Source organism: Rhincodon typus, chromosome 18 (assembly GCF_021869965.1).
Source record: "Rhincodon typus isolate 14 chromosome 18, sRhiTyp1.1, whole genome shotgun sequence".
Classification (NCBI taxonomy): Eukaryota; Metazoa; Chordata; class Chondrichthyes; order Orectolobiformes; family Rhincodontidae; genus Rhincodon; species Rhincodon typus.
The window spans coordinates 15,249,356-15,263,753 of record NC_063349.1 but is presented as its reverse complement, the minus strand read 5'-3'; the positions used below and the strand labels follow the sequence as shown (position 1 = coordinate 15,263,753).

The following is a 14,398-nucleotide window of genomic DNA, read 5'->3' as shown; positions in this document are numbered from 1 at the left end:
CTTTGGTATTTCATCATACACTTCCTACCAATTATTTTCTGGCCATTAATGATGATACGCTAGGAGCTGCATGATACAACGCATTATATGTTAGCCTTTTGATTTCCAAAGACTCGATTCCAACCCAACATCGATAGATGCATTCAAGTAACCTCTAGCTGCTCTGGGTTTGAAGTTGAAACGAGTTGTCACAAATTTAATACAGTCTTAAGTTGCCAGGAAGAGGTACTACATAGCTTCTCAAATGTGTCACGTTAGCGTGCTCACTCAGATGTTCTACAAGTGGAAAACAGACATACATCCATGATTTTGATGTAACACTAGATGGTCTAAACTGAATGGACGTGTTACTTTTAAATCCAGGAACGCTGAACAACATTCTGGTCCTTTAATGAAAGATGTTACTTATGCTGTTCTGCAATCCCCACACAAATTCTAGGTTCAGATGTCTGCATGAGGACTTGGTTCCATTCCCCAGGGGTAAAAGATCTGTTGCCAGTTTTTGCAGAAATTCACCACTGGGTACACTTGAGTAATCTTATGCTGCAGGGGGCATTGATTGGAGAATTAACACTGTTGTATTTTAGTTCTCTCCCTTCTCCATGTATGAACTGGGTATTCTAGGACTGACAAATTTAACTACATGCTATGGATATGCTAATCCCTGTAATAGAATACATTAAAAAGAAAAACATTGGAGTGCTGGTGTAGGTTGCTAGAGCCTGACAGGAGCTGAAATATTTCAAGTCGAAAATTAAGTGTAATTTTCTCATGATCCACTTTAACAGCATTTCAACAACTGACAATAATTCAGCATTGAGCCAAAATCAAACTTTCTTTCATGGGATTGGGTTAATTTGGAAGGAAACCATCCTAAAATTGCTTGCTACGCTTATAATCCGAACATCAACGGATTATGATTAAATTGAAGTTAATTCAGGAAAAATAATTTGCTAAGAAAACAGACAAGCAGCAAATTCCATTTCCTCTAAGAAACATGGATTTGCTGAGCCATAAAGACCAGAAAAGTCCAAGGAATAACAATCTCCGAGTTAACCGATCTCAATCAACACGGCAGTACAAAAGTTACAATACCATCTCTGTATTTCGTAAGAAATTAGCTATTGTTCCGATTTCAATCATCAGCCAGCAATTTTGCTGGCAGCAGGGTGTGGACAAGCAACAGTAACGAAGAAGGGTCCCAACCCGAAACGACAACTTCCCTGCTCCTCTGATGCTGCCTGGCCTGCTGTGTTCCTCCAGTTCCACACTTACCTTGGACCCCAGCATCAGCAGTTCTTACTATCTCTGGAATGCACCCCACATTAGCTTTTGCATTCAAAGTCTTGGGAAAAGATCAATGTCTGAAAAAAGGTACTGCTTCTGGAACCAGAATGGAAATGGGGGACTAAGACACATCTTTTGAACTATGTGAGGCAAAGGGGAGAAACATAGAACAGGAGTAGACCATTCAGCGCCTGGAGCCTGCTCTGTCATTCAGTAAGATCATGGCCGATCTGTGGCCTAACTCCATATATCAGCCTTGGGCCCATATCCCTTGATGCCCTTGCTTAATAAAAAAAATTGTCTCTCTCCGATTTAAATTTAACAATTGAATTGAATTATCATTGACTGCCATTTAAGGAAGAGAGTTCCAAACATCCATTATTGTGTGCAGAAATACTTTCTAGCATCTTTCCTAAATGGCTGGCCCCAATTCTTAGACTATTGCCACTGATTCTAGAATCTTCAACCCATTCTAGGAATAGTTTATCTCCCTGTCTTTCCCTGTTAATAGCCTGACAACCTCAAGTAGATCACCCTTTAACCTCAGTGCTAGACAATAAGAGGCCTAAATTAGTCTAATCACTCCTCATAACTTAACCTCCCAAATCCAGGTATCATCCTTGAAAACCTGCATTGAACTGCCTCCAAGGCCAAAGCATCCTTCCTAAGGTGTTGTGTTCAAATCTGCTGTTATCTCAATTGGGCCTTGTATAACTCGTGTAGTACAGCTCAGGTTTTGAATAACTGCAGCATCCCTATACTCTAGCCCTTTAGGTATGAAGACTAGCATTCTCAGCCTCCTTAACTATTTTCTGCACCTGTGTATGGCATTTTAAGTGTATGCACCTGAAACTCACCACCCCCCCCCCCCAACCAAGTCTCTTGGGGAGGCAATGGCCAAGTGGTATTATCACTGGACTTTTAATCCAGAGACCCAGATAACATTCTGGGGACCCAGGTTCGAATCCTGCCATGGCAGATGGTGGAATTTCAATTCAATAAAGTATCTGGAATTAAGAATCTAAACGATGACCATGAATCCATTGCTGATTGTCAAGGAAAACCCATCTGGATCGCTAATGTCCTTTAGGGATGCAAATTGCCATCCTTACCTGGTCTGGCCTACATGGGACTCTAGACCCACAGTAATGTGGTTAACTCGGAACTGCCCGCTGGGCAGTTAGGGATTGGCAATAAATGCTGCCTGGTCAGCAATGCCCTCATCCCGTGAATGAATAAAGAAAAAAATCTCATTGGGCATGCATTGTATTTAACTTTGTGCCAATTAAGAATTATCCTGAACTATCCTTTATCAGTCTAAAATAGATAACCTGACACTTGCTGACATTACAATCCATCTGCTGCAGCTTAGCCTACTTACTTAATCTATCAATATCCTGTTGCAATTTTATGCTGTCATCAACACCGTCTAACATGCTGCCCAAATTTGTCTCATTACAAATTTGAATATTTGATTCTTTAGGCCATTGTCCAAGTCATTAGTGAAAATTATGAAAGACTGAGGCCCCAAACCAGATTTCTGCAGGACACCACTTGTCACATCCTGCCAATTGAGTACTTTCCCTTATTTCAACTCTGCCTGGTCGGAAACAAATTTCCTATCTCCGTCAGTTTGTGGTAAAGACCCCAGAGAAATCAGCTGAAGTCCAGTGAGAGAGAATGGGGCAGAAAGTGATAATATCAGGGTGCTAAGTGCCAATTCTGTGACTCTACATCCAACATTTTAGTGCTAAACATTTAATGACCTCACTGGTTTAATCGAGATAAAAAGGAAATTAGATGCATCTTTCATGACCAGTGTACGAGGCAAGTGTGCTAATTGGAAGTTTCTCTCCCTCTCATTTTGCAGCAGTACTTCACAAGGTCATTGTTAATGCACACAAAGTGCCACATATGATTTAAATGGTCTAAGCACTAGACTAAAGAGCTCTGTAATGTCCAGCCTTACTGGTGGGCCATGCTATGAAGACTGCGGCAGAGAAACTCTTGAATGTACAAGGCAAAGGGAGTGCATTGGCTAGCTAAAGTACAAGAACTGCATCTTGTGAAGTCCAATGGGCTGCTATATTGTGGCCCTTGTCAGAAGAAACACTGTATGCTTAGATTCCACACTGAGGCTGGACCAGACAAGAATGATAAAGAACAGTCCATCACTGAACAATAACAACCCTACCCCAATCACCCCAAGACAACTAATAATAGAAGCAACCATCATGATCTGGACATACAGCAATGGGAAATAAAATAGTTTACTTCATACGATATGAGGCATAGAAGGTTTGACCCAAACCTAAACAAAACAGGTAATCACATGTGGAAGCTCTGGCTTCTGGAGATCACTCTGGGTTTGAGTTCAGAGAATACTTTGGGACTGTTGAGGCTTATTACAGGATGCAAGGGGCAATGTTCAGCTGTCGGATGCAGGTCTGAAGGACATGACATTAGCTGATTGGAGTGTTTTTAGTTATTTATTCTGGCCAACATTTATCGCCTGTCCCTAGTTGCCCTTGAGGTGGTGGTAGTGAGTTACTTTCTTGAACCACTGCTGTCCACCTGCCATGGGTTGACCCACAATGCCATGAGGGAGGGAATTCCAAGATTTTGACCCAGCGACAGTAAAGAAAAGGCAATGTACGTCTAAGTCAGGATGGTGAGTGGTTTGGAGGAGAACCTGAAGGTGGTGGTGTTTGCTGGTGCTCCCATGTCTTTCTAGATGGAAGTGGTCATGGGTTTAGAGACAGTGCTGTCTGACGATCTTTGGTGAATTTCTGCCATGTATCTTGTAGATAGCACACTCTGCTGCAACGGAGCATCAGTGGCAGAGGGCGTATTGATGATTGGACATACTGGGGGATAGGGTGCACAGGAAGTTATAGTAGCAAAGGCAGAGCAAATTGTCACAAAAGGTCTGGAACTGCAACGACTGAAGTGGAGCAGTGAAGTGGCAGTGCAGGCTCTTGGAGCACTTGGGTGCAAGAAGGAAAGGAGATCTAGTTGGGTAAGGGACTAGGTTCCAGCTTGCTTGAAATACAGAGTTGAATGTCGGCTGAATCAACATATTCTTCAAATTGTTGTTCAGCCTTTGATTCTCGTTGATGTGTATGTTCTTGGTCGCAGCTGCAGACGAATACTTAATGATACTGTTTCACCCTCACAGACAACACCACACGTGAAAAGCATTAGGTAACTAAACAAATTAGATCACGTGGGATTGGAACTAAAATACTGACATATTGAGGATTGGTTTGTAGAAAGAAAACAGGACTAATAAACAGTATTCTTATGCTGTCAGTCGGTGACTAGTAGGCACTGCGAGAACCGTTGCTTGGCTGTCAGCTAGTCACAATTTAAATCAACGATTTTATGTCATGGAGGGATTAAACCAAAAAGTGGCAAGGGAATGAGAACCCGGAGTGGTCAGACAAGAGAATGAGAGAAACAAAGATGGAAACAATAAAAAAGGTAGAAAAGTAGAAAGCAAAAGTGCAAAGCAGAAGAAACAAGGGCTAACAGCAAATACAGCCAGAGTATAAAAGGGTTATGTAAAAATGTTAAAAAGAGGAGATATTGTATCTGAATCCACATGAACGCACAATAAGGTAAATGAATTAACAGCGCAAAGAATTCTAAGTGGATATGATACGACTGTAATTACAGACACATGGCTGCAGTGTGGAGGTAGCTGGGAACTGAATATCAAGGGTATTCAATCTTCAGGAAGGACAGGGAGGCGTTGGGAGGCAAGTCTGAAATTGGTGCAATAGTGAGAAAGAATATTGATATAAAAACCACACAGATGTGGAATCAATCTTGGTGGAGCTAAGAAGCAACAAGGTGGAGAGAAACACGAGGGAAATTTATCTATAGAACCTCCAAATAGGAGTGGTAAAGGTAGGGGATTGTATTAAACAGCAAATTAGAGATGAAACAAAAGGTGCTACAGCAATCATGTGTGAATTTAATCTACATATAGACAAGGTGAACTACTTTAGCAAGAATATGGTGGTGGATAAATTCCTGGAGTAGGCACATAGATACAAAGAACAGGAGAAGACCAGACAGTTAAGTGTGCTGACCTTTAATACAACCATGGCTGATTGACTCAAAAATGCTTCATCCCCCATTTTATTCCCATAACCCTTTACATCATTGATGATGAAACAAACTTCTGCTTTAAATATATTCAATGACTGAGCTTCCACAGCCTTCTGCGATGGAGAATTTCATAGATTCACAGCCCTCTTGGAATAAAAGCAAATTGCCTCATCTTGATCCTAAAGGACAACCTCATTTTTGAAATCGTGTCCCCGATCCGAGACTCCCCAACCAAGGGAAATATCTTACTTGCACCTACCAGCCTATTCCTTTCAAGTATTTTGATTTCCGTGAGATTTAAGAGAATACAGGCCTGATTTGCTCATGTTCTTTACATAGGACAGTCTCACCATTCCAGGAACAAGCTTGGTGAATATTCACTGCACTCCCTCAAATGGCAATATCGTCTTCCCCAAGATAAAGAGATGGGAACTGCACACAGTACTCCAGGTGTGACCTGCCAAATGAAGCAAGACTTCACTACTTCTTCATTACTCCAATCCTCTACAATAAAGATGAACATTCCACGAGCATTCTAAATAACTTGCTATATATGGAACATAGAACAGTACAACACAGGAACAGGACCTTCAGCCCACCATTATGCCATTCTAAACTAATCCCCATCGAATCCTTTTCCTCTGTTCTCTGCCTGCTCATGTATCTGTCCAAATACATCTTACATGTTGCTAATATATCTGTTTCTATGATCTCCCCCAACAGCGGGTTTCAGGCACCTACTACCCTCAGTTGCATTTTGGTAGGGCAAATCAGGGCAGGACCTATACACTTAATGCCAAGATCCTGTGGAGTGTTGCCAAACAAAAAAAAAAAAAAAAAACAGACCTTGGGGTGCAGGTTCATAGTTCCTTGAAAGTGGAGTCGAAGGCAGACAGGGTAGTGATGGCTGCGTTTGGAGCACTTGCCTTTATTGGTCAGTGCATTGAGTATAGAAACTGGAATGTCATTTTCCAGCTGCATAGGACATGGGTTGGGCCACTTTTAGAATACTGTGTTCAAAAAGTAGCAAGACTGGAAGACAAGGAACAGTTTAGAATGCAGCATATGAGGACCGAGAAGTTAATTAAGAACAGAAAATAAACTGTGCGTGTAAACTCGCAAGGAACATAAAAGCAGACTTTAAGAGCTTCTACAAAGTAAGAAGAAAATGTAGGCACCCTACAACCTGAAACAGCAGATTATGGAGAACAGGAAATGGCAGAGCAGTTAAAACAACCAGTTTAGTTAGCACAAATAACAACCCCAAAATGTAAGGGAAGAAAGGGACTATTAGGAAGGAGGAATTGAAGGAGAATTACATTTGTTTAAAAAAAAAAAAGGTGCAGAAAACATTTTTTTTAATTCAGATTCCAGCAATCTCTCTCTGGCATTCCTAGACAGAGGAGATTTTTGTGGTTGTGCGCGCCACTGGACCCCTGTCACTATGTAAGAAACCTTTTTTAAAGAACTAATATAATGTACAGCTAGACCCCATTACTTCAATGCAAGGCAAATAAAACGTTACCAAAGCATGGAAGCAAACAAAAAAGGCAGTAAAACTATCTTGTGGACGTACAAAACAAACTATAAGTTAAAGTTACACATTGTTCCCAACTGAATTGGCATTGGGTGAATGCTGGACTTTAATTTCTGAGGAATTGGAAGGTTCTGTCAGAACACAGCCTGCATTCAGTCGTGACATGGATTTTAAAAAAAAGCCAGGATGAATACTAAACATTGAAAAGAATACACGTCAAAGATGCCTCCATACCAACAACAAATTAAGTAAGTATTAAACGAAACCTATTATAAATCTTGAATTTCATAACTAATTTTCATTCTGAAAAAAATTGTTATAATATTCCTACAAATAAAGGTTAACCTCAGGAGCAAAAATCTAGAAAACCCCTGTATTAGAATATTGATTCAGTACAGATTAAAGACACTGTAAGAGTACTTAATTTGTGAAATGGACAATTGCCAATAAAAAGGATTTGGACTTGCCTCAAGTAGTTGTCAAAAGACAAATCCGATCTCTGAAGATATGGAAAACCAAAGTGAACAACGGCGGATCCTAAATTGGACTCCATTACAGTACTTTCCATTGTATATAATATTCGGATTTTGACACTGCCAGATTGAGTTTGGCCAAGTTTTGCATTGCCAATTTAACTTATCTAGTTCACATCTCGTGTCATGATAGCTATTGATATGTCAAAGGGAGAAAGGATAATATTTCAGCGAAGAAATCAGTTACCTTTGAAGAATTTCTCATAGGGGAATTGTTCTATAGAAATAATAGGCATTGCAAATCATATTTTTTTTCTAAAAAAAGGATATATTCACTGATCCTGTGCTCCTAGTAGTAGCTTCACTCAAAAGACTGAGCCATAACATCCTTTCGAGCACAGCCCCTTGCTGGGCATGCAGGATCAAATGTATCCTAGTTGGATTATTTAGCACTAAAACAGCAATGGTAATTGGTATTTAAACTTAGTCAGATTCTCCTCAGTACTACATTTTTTAAACCATTGTTTAACAGTGCTTACCATCATGGCAAAACTGCTATAAACCATCAAGCTGGCAGAACTGAAGAACACTACAACGTCCACCCCACAGTCTAACGGAGAAAGCTGTGCTGTTATGAATATGCAATCTTTTGCTCAAAGATATCAGTTTCATGTTTATCGCTAATAAAAAGACAAAGCTTAAAATTATATTTCAAAGTTCCAATGAACCATTTTAGAATTCTTTGCCGTCTGTGTAATCCTGGTTACAACTGTACTGACCGATAAACAAAAAAACTTTTGTAAGTTTTTGTCTCCAGATTTGTCTCTCAATTTTAACAGTTCATTTCTAAATCACACCAGGTTGTGTGTCAAGCTGGAGTGGAAACTGATGATTCAATTGACGCAAGTAACTGGATTTGGCTGACAGCAGGGCATTTGTGCCCCACCACAAGTGTTATTTACCTTGGAATGAGGCGGCCTGGGTTCAAGCCTGACTTCCTTCAAATTTGTGGAACAGCACTATTGCATTTGGCTCCTCTGGTTACAATGGGATGTTCCACTACCTTCAATACAGCAAGTGACATGCTGGGAACAAACCACCTCATTTCATACTGGTCATGCTGCTTTCCTGAAAACCGATGACAACCTTGATTTCGAAGGAACCAAGTTGATATGTGACCTGCTTCAGTTGGTATTACATCCACGTTTAATGTCAAACTTGTCTGCTTGTTTGGAAATTGGTGTTGCACTGATATTAACAAAGGTGTTCTATTTTCAATTTTTCAATGTCACTTCGTTATCACAATTCTGCAGAGCCCCAGAAAACAATTTTACATGTAAGCACACACTGGTGGTAAAAGGGAGATAATAGCAAGTGAGCCATTTGTAATTAACAGTTTGGCTTTGGTTGTCGATCATCTCTCTGAACTAAATGTTTGAGTTCAAGCCCCACTCCAGAATCCAAGCTCAGATCATATAAAATTTTGGCATTTCATCTATGTGTAATTAGAGACATTGTTTGTGGTAGTTGCAGCATGTTTAAAAGCAATGAGGCAACATTGGACCCATGGCTCTCAGTTTATGATCTCTGGAACTTGTTTTCCCCAATCTTAACAGGTTGTGAATTACTTGATAACCATTTAGTTTGATTAATCAACACCATTATCATTGTACCATGTGACTAAAAAGGAGCACTTGGGGTGCAGTGTTAATGTCCCTAACTGAGCCAGGAGACCCAGGTCAAGTGCCATCTGCTCCAGAGGTGTGTAATAACATTTAGGAACAGGTTGATTAAAAATAAAACCTTCAACTACCACAACAGGTGGTGGTCAACTAGGATTTCCTAAAACTTTTCTAACATTTCTCTGTACATTTTCTGGTTTGGTACTTAAAGCAACGAAATTATAGGACAGAAACAGGCTATTTGCCCCAACAAGCCTCCATTAGGATTTATTCTTTAGTAATAATCCTAATTATATATACCAGTTGTGTCTCCATATCCTTTATTCATTTGTCTTGCAGCCATCTACCTGTGTAATCCCAAATCATGTATTCATCTCGGCTGCCATTAACTCAGAACCCATCCAATGCTTTCAAAATCCTCCACGTAAACAATTCCTGCAGCTTCTGTCCAAAATCTGAATTAGTTTGATCCCTGCACCGTATCATGCTGGTCGCCTGTTTTATCCGATCTTGCTTTCACTCGAGTGGATCAGGGCCTTACTCTGCTGTCACTTTCCCGGGAGGGGCTGAAGGCAGTGCTGAGCAAGTTCTTGCGCTCAGCAACGTTTGGGAGGTGACAGTGGCTGCTGCAGGAAGAGAACTCACAACCCCAGGATCGGAGAGGCAGGGCTAAGCGATATCTGGGCTTGGATATGGGGCTGGAGAGAGGCAACAGTGGAGAGAGTTGGAAGCACTGGCTCCCAGCAGATAACCCTGCTTGATATCCCTATCCACTGATCCCTTTCTCCTTGCCCAAACCCTCCCCCAAAGCTATCTGCAGGGTAGCAACTCCTATGCATATGGGATGGATTAATCCCAGTACTAGTCGACTGACCATTAAGTGGTCCATAATTGGTTAATTAAGAGCCTTAACTGGTGACAGAGTCAACAGTGGTCCTGTGTGCCCAGAGTTTTCTCCAAAGTCGGGAGGTGGGGACAGAGGGACAGAGATCACAGGCATGTATCAGGATTTGTGCAAGGTACCACCCAATCTAATTAGATACCCTTCCCAACTCCAGAGAGGAGAGATTTAACCTGTTTTATCTTCAGGGCTCACCCCTTACATCTCCTCTACTCTAACACAAGTATCTTTTTATTTCCCCCACTTTGTTCCTCATATTTGCATTTTGCAATGCCATTGTCTAGAGTCAGCAGTAAATTACATTCCAAGGCAGTACATGTCACAAATTAAGGTTAAAATGCAAGGTGGATTTTTCAAATCTGTTCTCTCTCAATGTCATTTCTGTTGGCAACTTAGGAAACGTTTACTCAATTTCTTCTTCACAAAAAATGCACTAGCCGGAATATAATTTAAGACACAGCCCAACAATAGTTACCAAATAAGAAATTCCTTGAGTAGGGCACGAGATAGAGAATTCTCATTGCCATATTCAAAATAACAGTCCTGCAAATCAAGATTTTGACAAAGTACGATGGAGAGATACAGTTACAGATGCAAGAGCATTTTTCATACTCCCAAGCATTTGCTCCATTGAATAATGCTAAAATTAACAACCAACAGAGCCATAAGTCTCCGACATACTAAAAAAAAAACTAGAAATTTGATGTTACTCACCCAGGCAATTATGGCCATCATGCGCCAACATAAAGCCATCGTAACAAGTACATCTGTAGTTGCCTGGAATGTTGATACACTCGTGAACACAGCCACCATTGTAGTCATTGTCACATTCATCAATATCTGAAAGCAAGTTAGAAAGACATACTTCAGTAAGGGAGAGGACACTCTGGAAGGCACTACGTACAGAAATAAGGTAGTTGAGGGTGAGGATGACAAGCACCATAGTGATGTTATTTGTTAGTCCCAGTGAAGCTGGGTTTCCAATTCAAGAGTACAAACAACCCACAGCAAACATCACAAGCAAGTCAATGGCTGTGGAAATAAAAATGGAAAAGGGGTGAAAGTCCACAGATGAGGGAGCAGTCACAAAACTGGTCTGTTACCACAACAAAGTTGTGGGGCAAACTTTCTTTTTGCAAAAAGATGCCTCTAATTTTTAAAAATCTGATAAGCTTATGAATATAGAATTCAAAAAATTTGAATCTACTTAGTTTAAAGAAATTACAAGTCATTTGGTTGAACTTGTCCCATGTATCATGTACACAAATTGCTGCCAACATCATCAAGTGACCATTAATTGTTTATTGTGGCTGTTTTAACTATTATTTTAAGCAGATTATGTCCTTCATTAAAATCACACTGCCATATAAACACACTAGAATTTCCTGTCAATCATTTCCAGTACTCTGACACAGGTAAAAATTCCCAACTCTACAATACAATGTTTTCTGCAGTTCATAAAATCAGATAAACTCTGTCTGCCTCGATCAAAGCATAGTTATACAACAAAGTACAAACCAATCACAATGCTCAAAATCGTTTGACTGTTATTTACTCTTTTTTCCCCCCCTCATTTAATTGCTGAACCCAGGATTCAAAAGTAAGGTTTATCATGTCTCATTTTTACATCAACCATTTCACAAAAATTCTAAGATTCCATAAACATATTTATGCATGTCCGAGTCCTTTCATTACAGTTTATATTAGGAGGCCTAAGTCTATCTTAAAAGCTTGAGCTATATATTTTCTCAATCAACCTGTTTAGAGATGTTATTATACGCTGTAGGAGCAGGTGGGACTTGAACCCAAGCCTCCTGAAAAAAGCTTGAGCTACTTCTCCCATGTTTCTCACCATCAGCTGAACAAAGTTACCAATGCCACTTGTGCCTACAATTACATGGATGCATCAGTCTGCACCAATGCAACTAACAAAATTTCTCAGTATGCAGCAGTATAATTTTTTAGCACAGTACTTCTGTATTTCTAAATACAAAGAAGACCACAAAAGGGAAAAAAAAGGAGGAGCAGGTGAATTCGTTCCTTGGGCCAGCTCAGCAATTCTACATCACATCCATTTTTATATCCTGTCCTGGTTTCCCTTCACAATGTTGTTGTAAACTCTACCAAACTCCATTTTGAACACAATCATTGAATAACCATCCACAAGCCTTCAAAGGTAAAGGATTTCTCCAGAACTCAGTCTTAAAGGTAAACCCCTATCCGAAGGGGAATGTTGAGATAGAGATTCACTACAGAATTTAATAGGAAAACAATTCCAAATTATTCTTAAAATTAAAATAAGTTGGCCAATGAAAAGAACACAATGAATGATATTGGCAGTGTTTCATTTTGTCTTTTATTAAGAATCAAAACGAGTTGTAAAAGAAAATCAATTTTCTTGGAGCCACTCAAAAGAAAACACTTGTTCCAAATTCTTGAACTGAACCAATACCCCAAAATCTTGAAACAATGAAAATTGACCCCATTCTAAGCAATGAAGCATTCCAACATTTATTCATAAACTCTGGAAAGTACATACCTAAATATTTGAAATTGAAACTTAGAGGGTGCAATAGCATTCAACATTTCTACATACAGCACATTCCACCCCCAGGCGCCTCAATACAATTTCAATTCTTTGGATATTTACAAAATGCATTCCATGTCAAGCATACAGCCTGAAGGTTTCTGCACAGTTTGCAGTCCCTCAGCGTACTGTGACTGAGAGGCCTTAAAAGTGGCCTTTCCCCATTACAGCTCTGCAGCAGCAGCAACACAACAGTAGATCTAACAGAAGTTATTGCGTGTAATCTTCCTTAATTTGTTTGTAGCACTTCATGCTTCTATTTCATATACAGGCACCGCATTTCAACATCACACTTTGTTGTTTCAGTATTATCATGCAAGTTTAAGCACTGCACTTTGATCAATTAGCTCAAATTTGATTCATGTGAAAAACCATGACTAGGATTAATTGTGTAATTACTAAATTATGCATCTGAAATAGAATTATTACTTTCTTTTAAATTTAGAAAGTCATTTTCTTCACCAATCATGTGGATTTGAGAGGTTAACATATGTTTCAAATGAAATAATTAAGCATACCAATAAAATGCTAGTCAGCTTTATTCAGAAAAAAATCATCAATCTATCCGTCTGGCAAGCTGAAGGCTGAGTTGATATTTTTCAGATATATTGTTCTGACAAACAGCATTAACTTCTTCACATTTGCCTTCAATTCTCAACATGCTGCAGTAGGTCTACCAGAGTTCAAAGTGCCTCATTCCTCAAGATACAATAGGCATCTGTTTTATTCCAACAACTTCTAAGTAAAAAAGTACAGTAAAATCTTTACAAACCTCTACTTTAAGAAACTTCCTTAACAGTAATTACTTACTTATAGGCAAGCCTAAAACCTATTCTTGTATTAACACATATACTCTCTCTTCAGCTCCTCCAGTAAACATAATATACACTGGACTTGTGGGATTTCTCTTTTCTACAGGGCACGCAGGGACAGCACCTGAACCAGCATATGCTTCTTTAAAACATTTCACCCATGAGAAAGTCCAGGAGATTGTGAAAGAGGCATCTATTCTAGCCATGCAAGATGACAAGGCCAAAGCATATTGCTCATAGCAGGTTAAAAGAATTAACATGCCCACCTTCAAGCTCCCCTCCCTGCAGAGCACCAAACACAAACAAACTTCCGCTCCCTTTGCTGTCTCATTCACTAAGGGATAATGTTCATCCATGCTTAAACTCTCCTTTCTGGCAGATCTACTACAGCAAACAGGGGCCCAGAAATCATCTCTTCACTCCTACTCATCAGCTCAGACTTTTCAACCATGTTAAACAAATAGACAGAGGAGATGGCACATTCAGGGAGGTCAAGAGATCTGCCAAACCAAAATCTGTCCCATGTTTCTCCAACCTCTTATTTTCATTCCATTAGCCAATCCACCATTTGCACTAATATACAGAGAAATTGCAATCAGGTTGAATTCAAAACTACCTGAAATTCCAGTTACATTCAAAGTGCCAGCCATCCCTGCCTGCAGAACAGCAAATGTAATAGAATAATGCCCATGATAAACCCACGTTCTGGACTCTTAACTCTAAATTAGCCAAAATCATGCAAGATAGTCATTTCAAGGTGCCAAACCATCAGAAGGGATTAGGCCACGTTAGAGCACAAACTTACAACACTCTAGGTAAACTGCCATTTGACATCAAGATCTCTCCAAAAGGAGGTTCAAACTCTGCAAGTATAGCTCAACCCGTGAGAAGTTTAAGAATACGGTCAGAGAGAAGATTAAATTGATTCACTGGAAATCTTTACAGCAAAAAAAAGTTAAAAGTTCGTGTTGCTAAAGCATAGGAGATTCTACCATTGAGTTTA

General features: G+C 39.7%; 1 protein-coding gene across 1 annotated transcript in view; it reads right to left on the bottom strand.

Annotated features, from left to right (window-relative positions):
- LOC125485345 (signal peptide, CUB and EGF-like domain-containing protein 1) overlaps positions 1-14,398 on the bottom strand; it is a 60,775-nt gene that overhangs the window by 14,362 nt on the left and 32,015 nt on the right. The window contains exon 3 of the mRNA XM_048607681.1: positions 10,711-10,836. Within this exon, the coding sequence (XP_048463638.1) occupies positions 10,711-10,836 (126 nt within the window). The remainder of the gene's footprint in view (positions 1-10,710; positions 10,837-14,398) is intronic.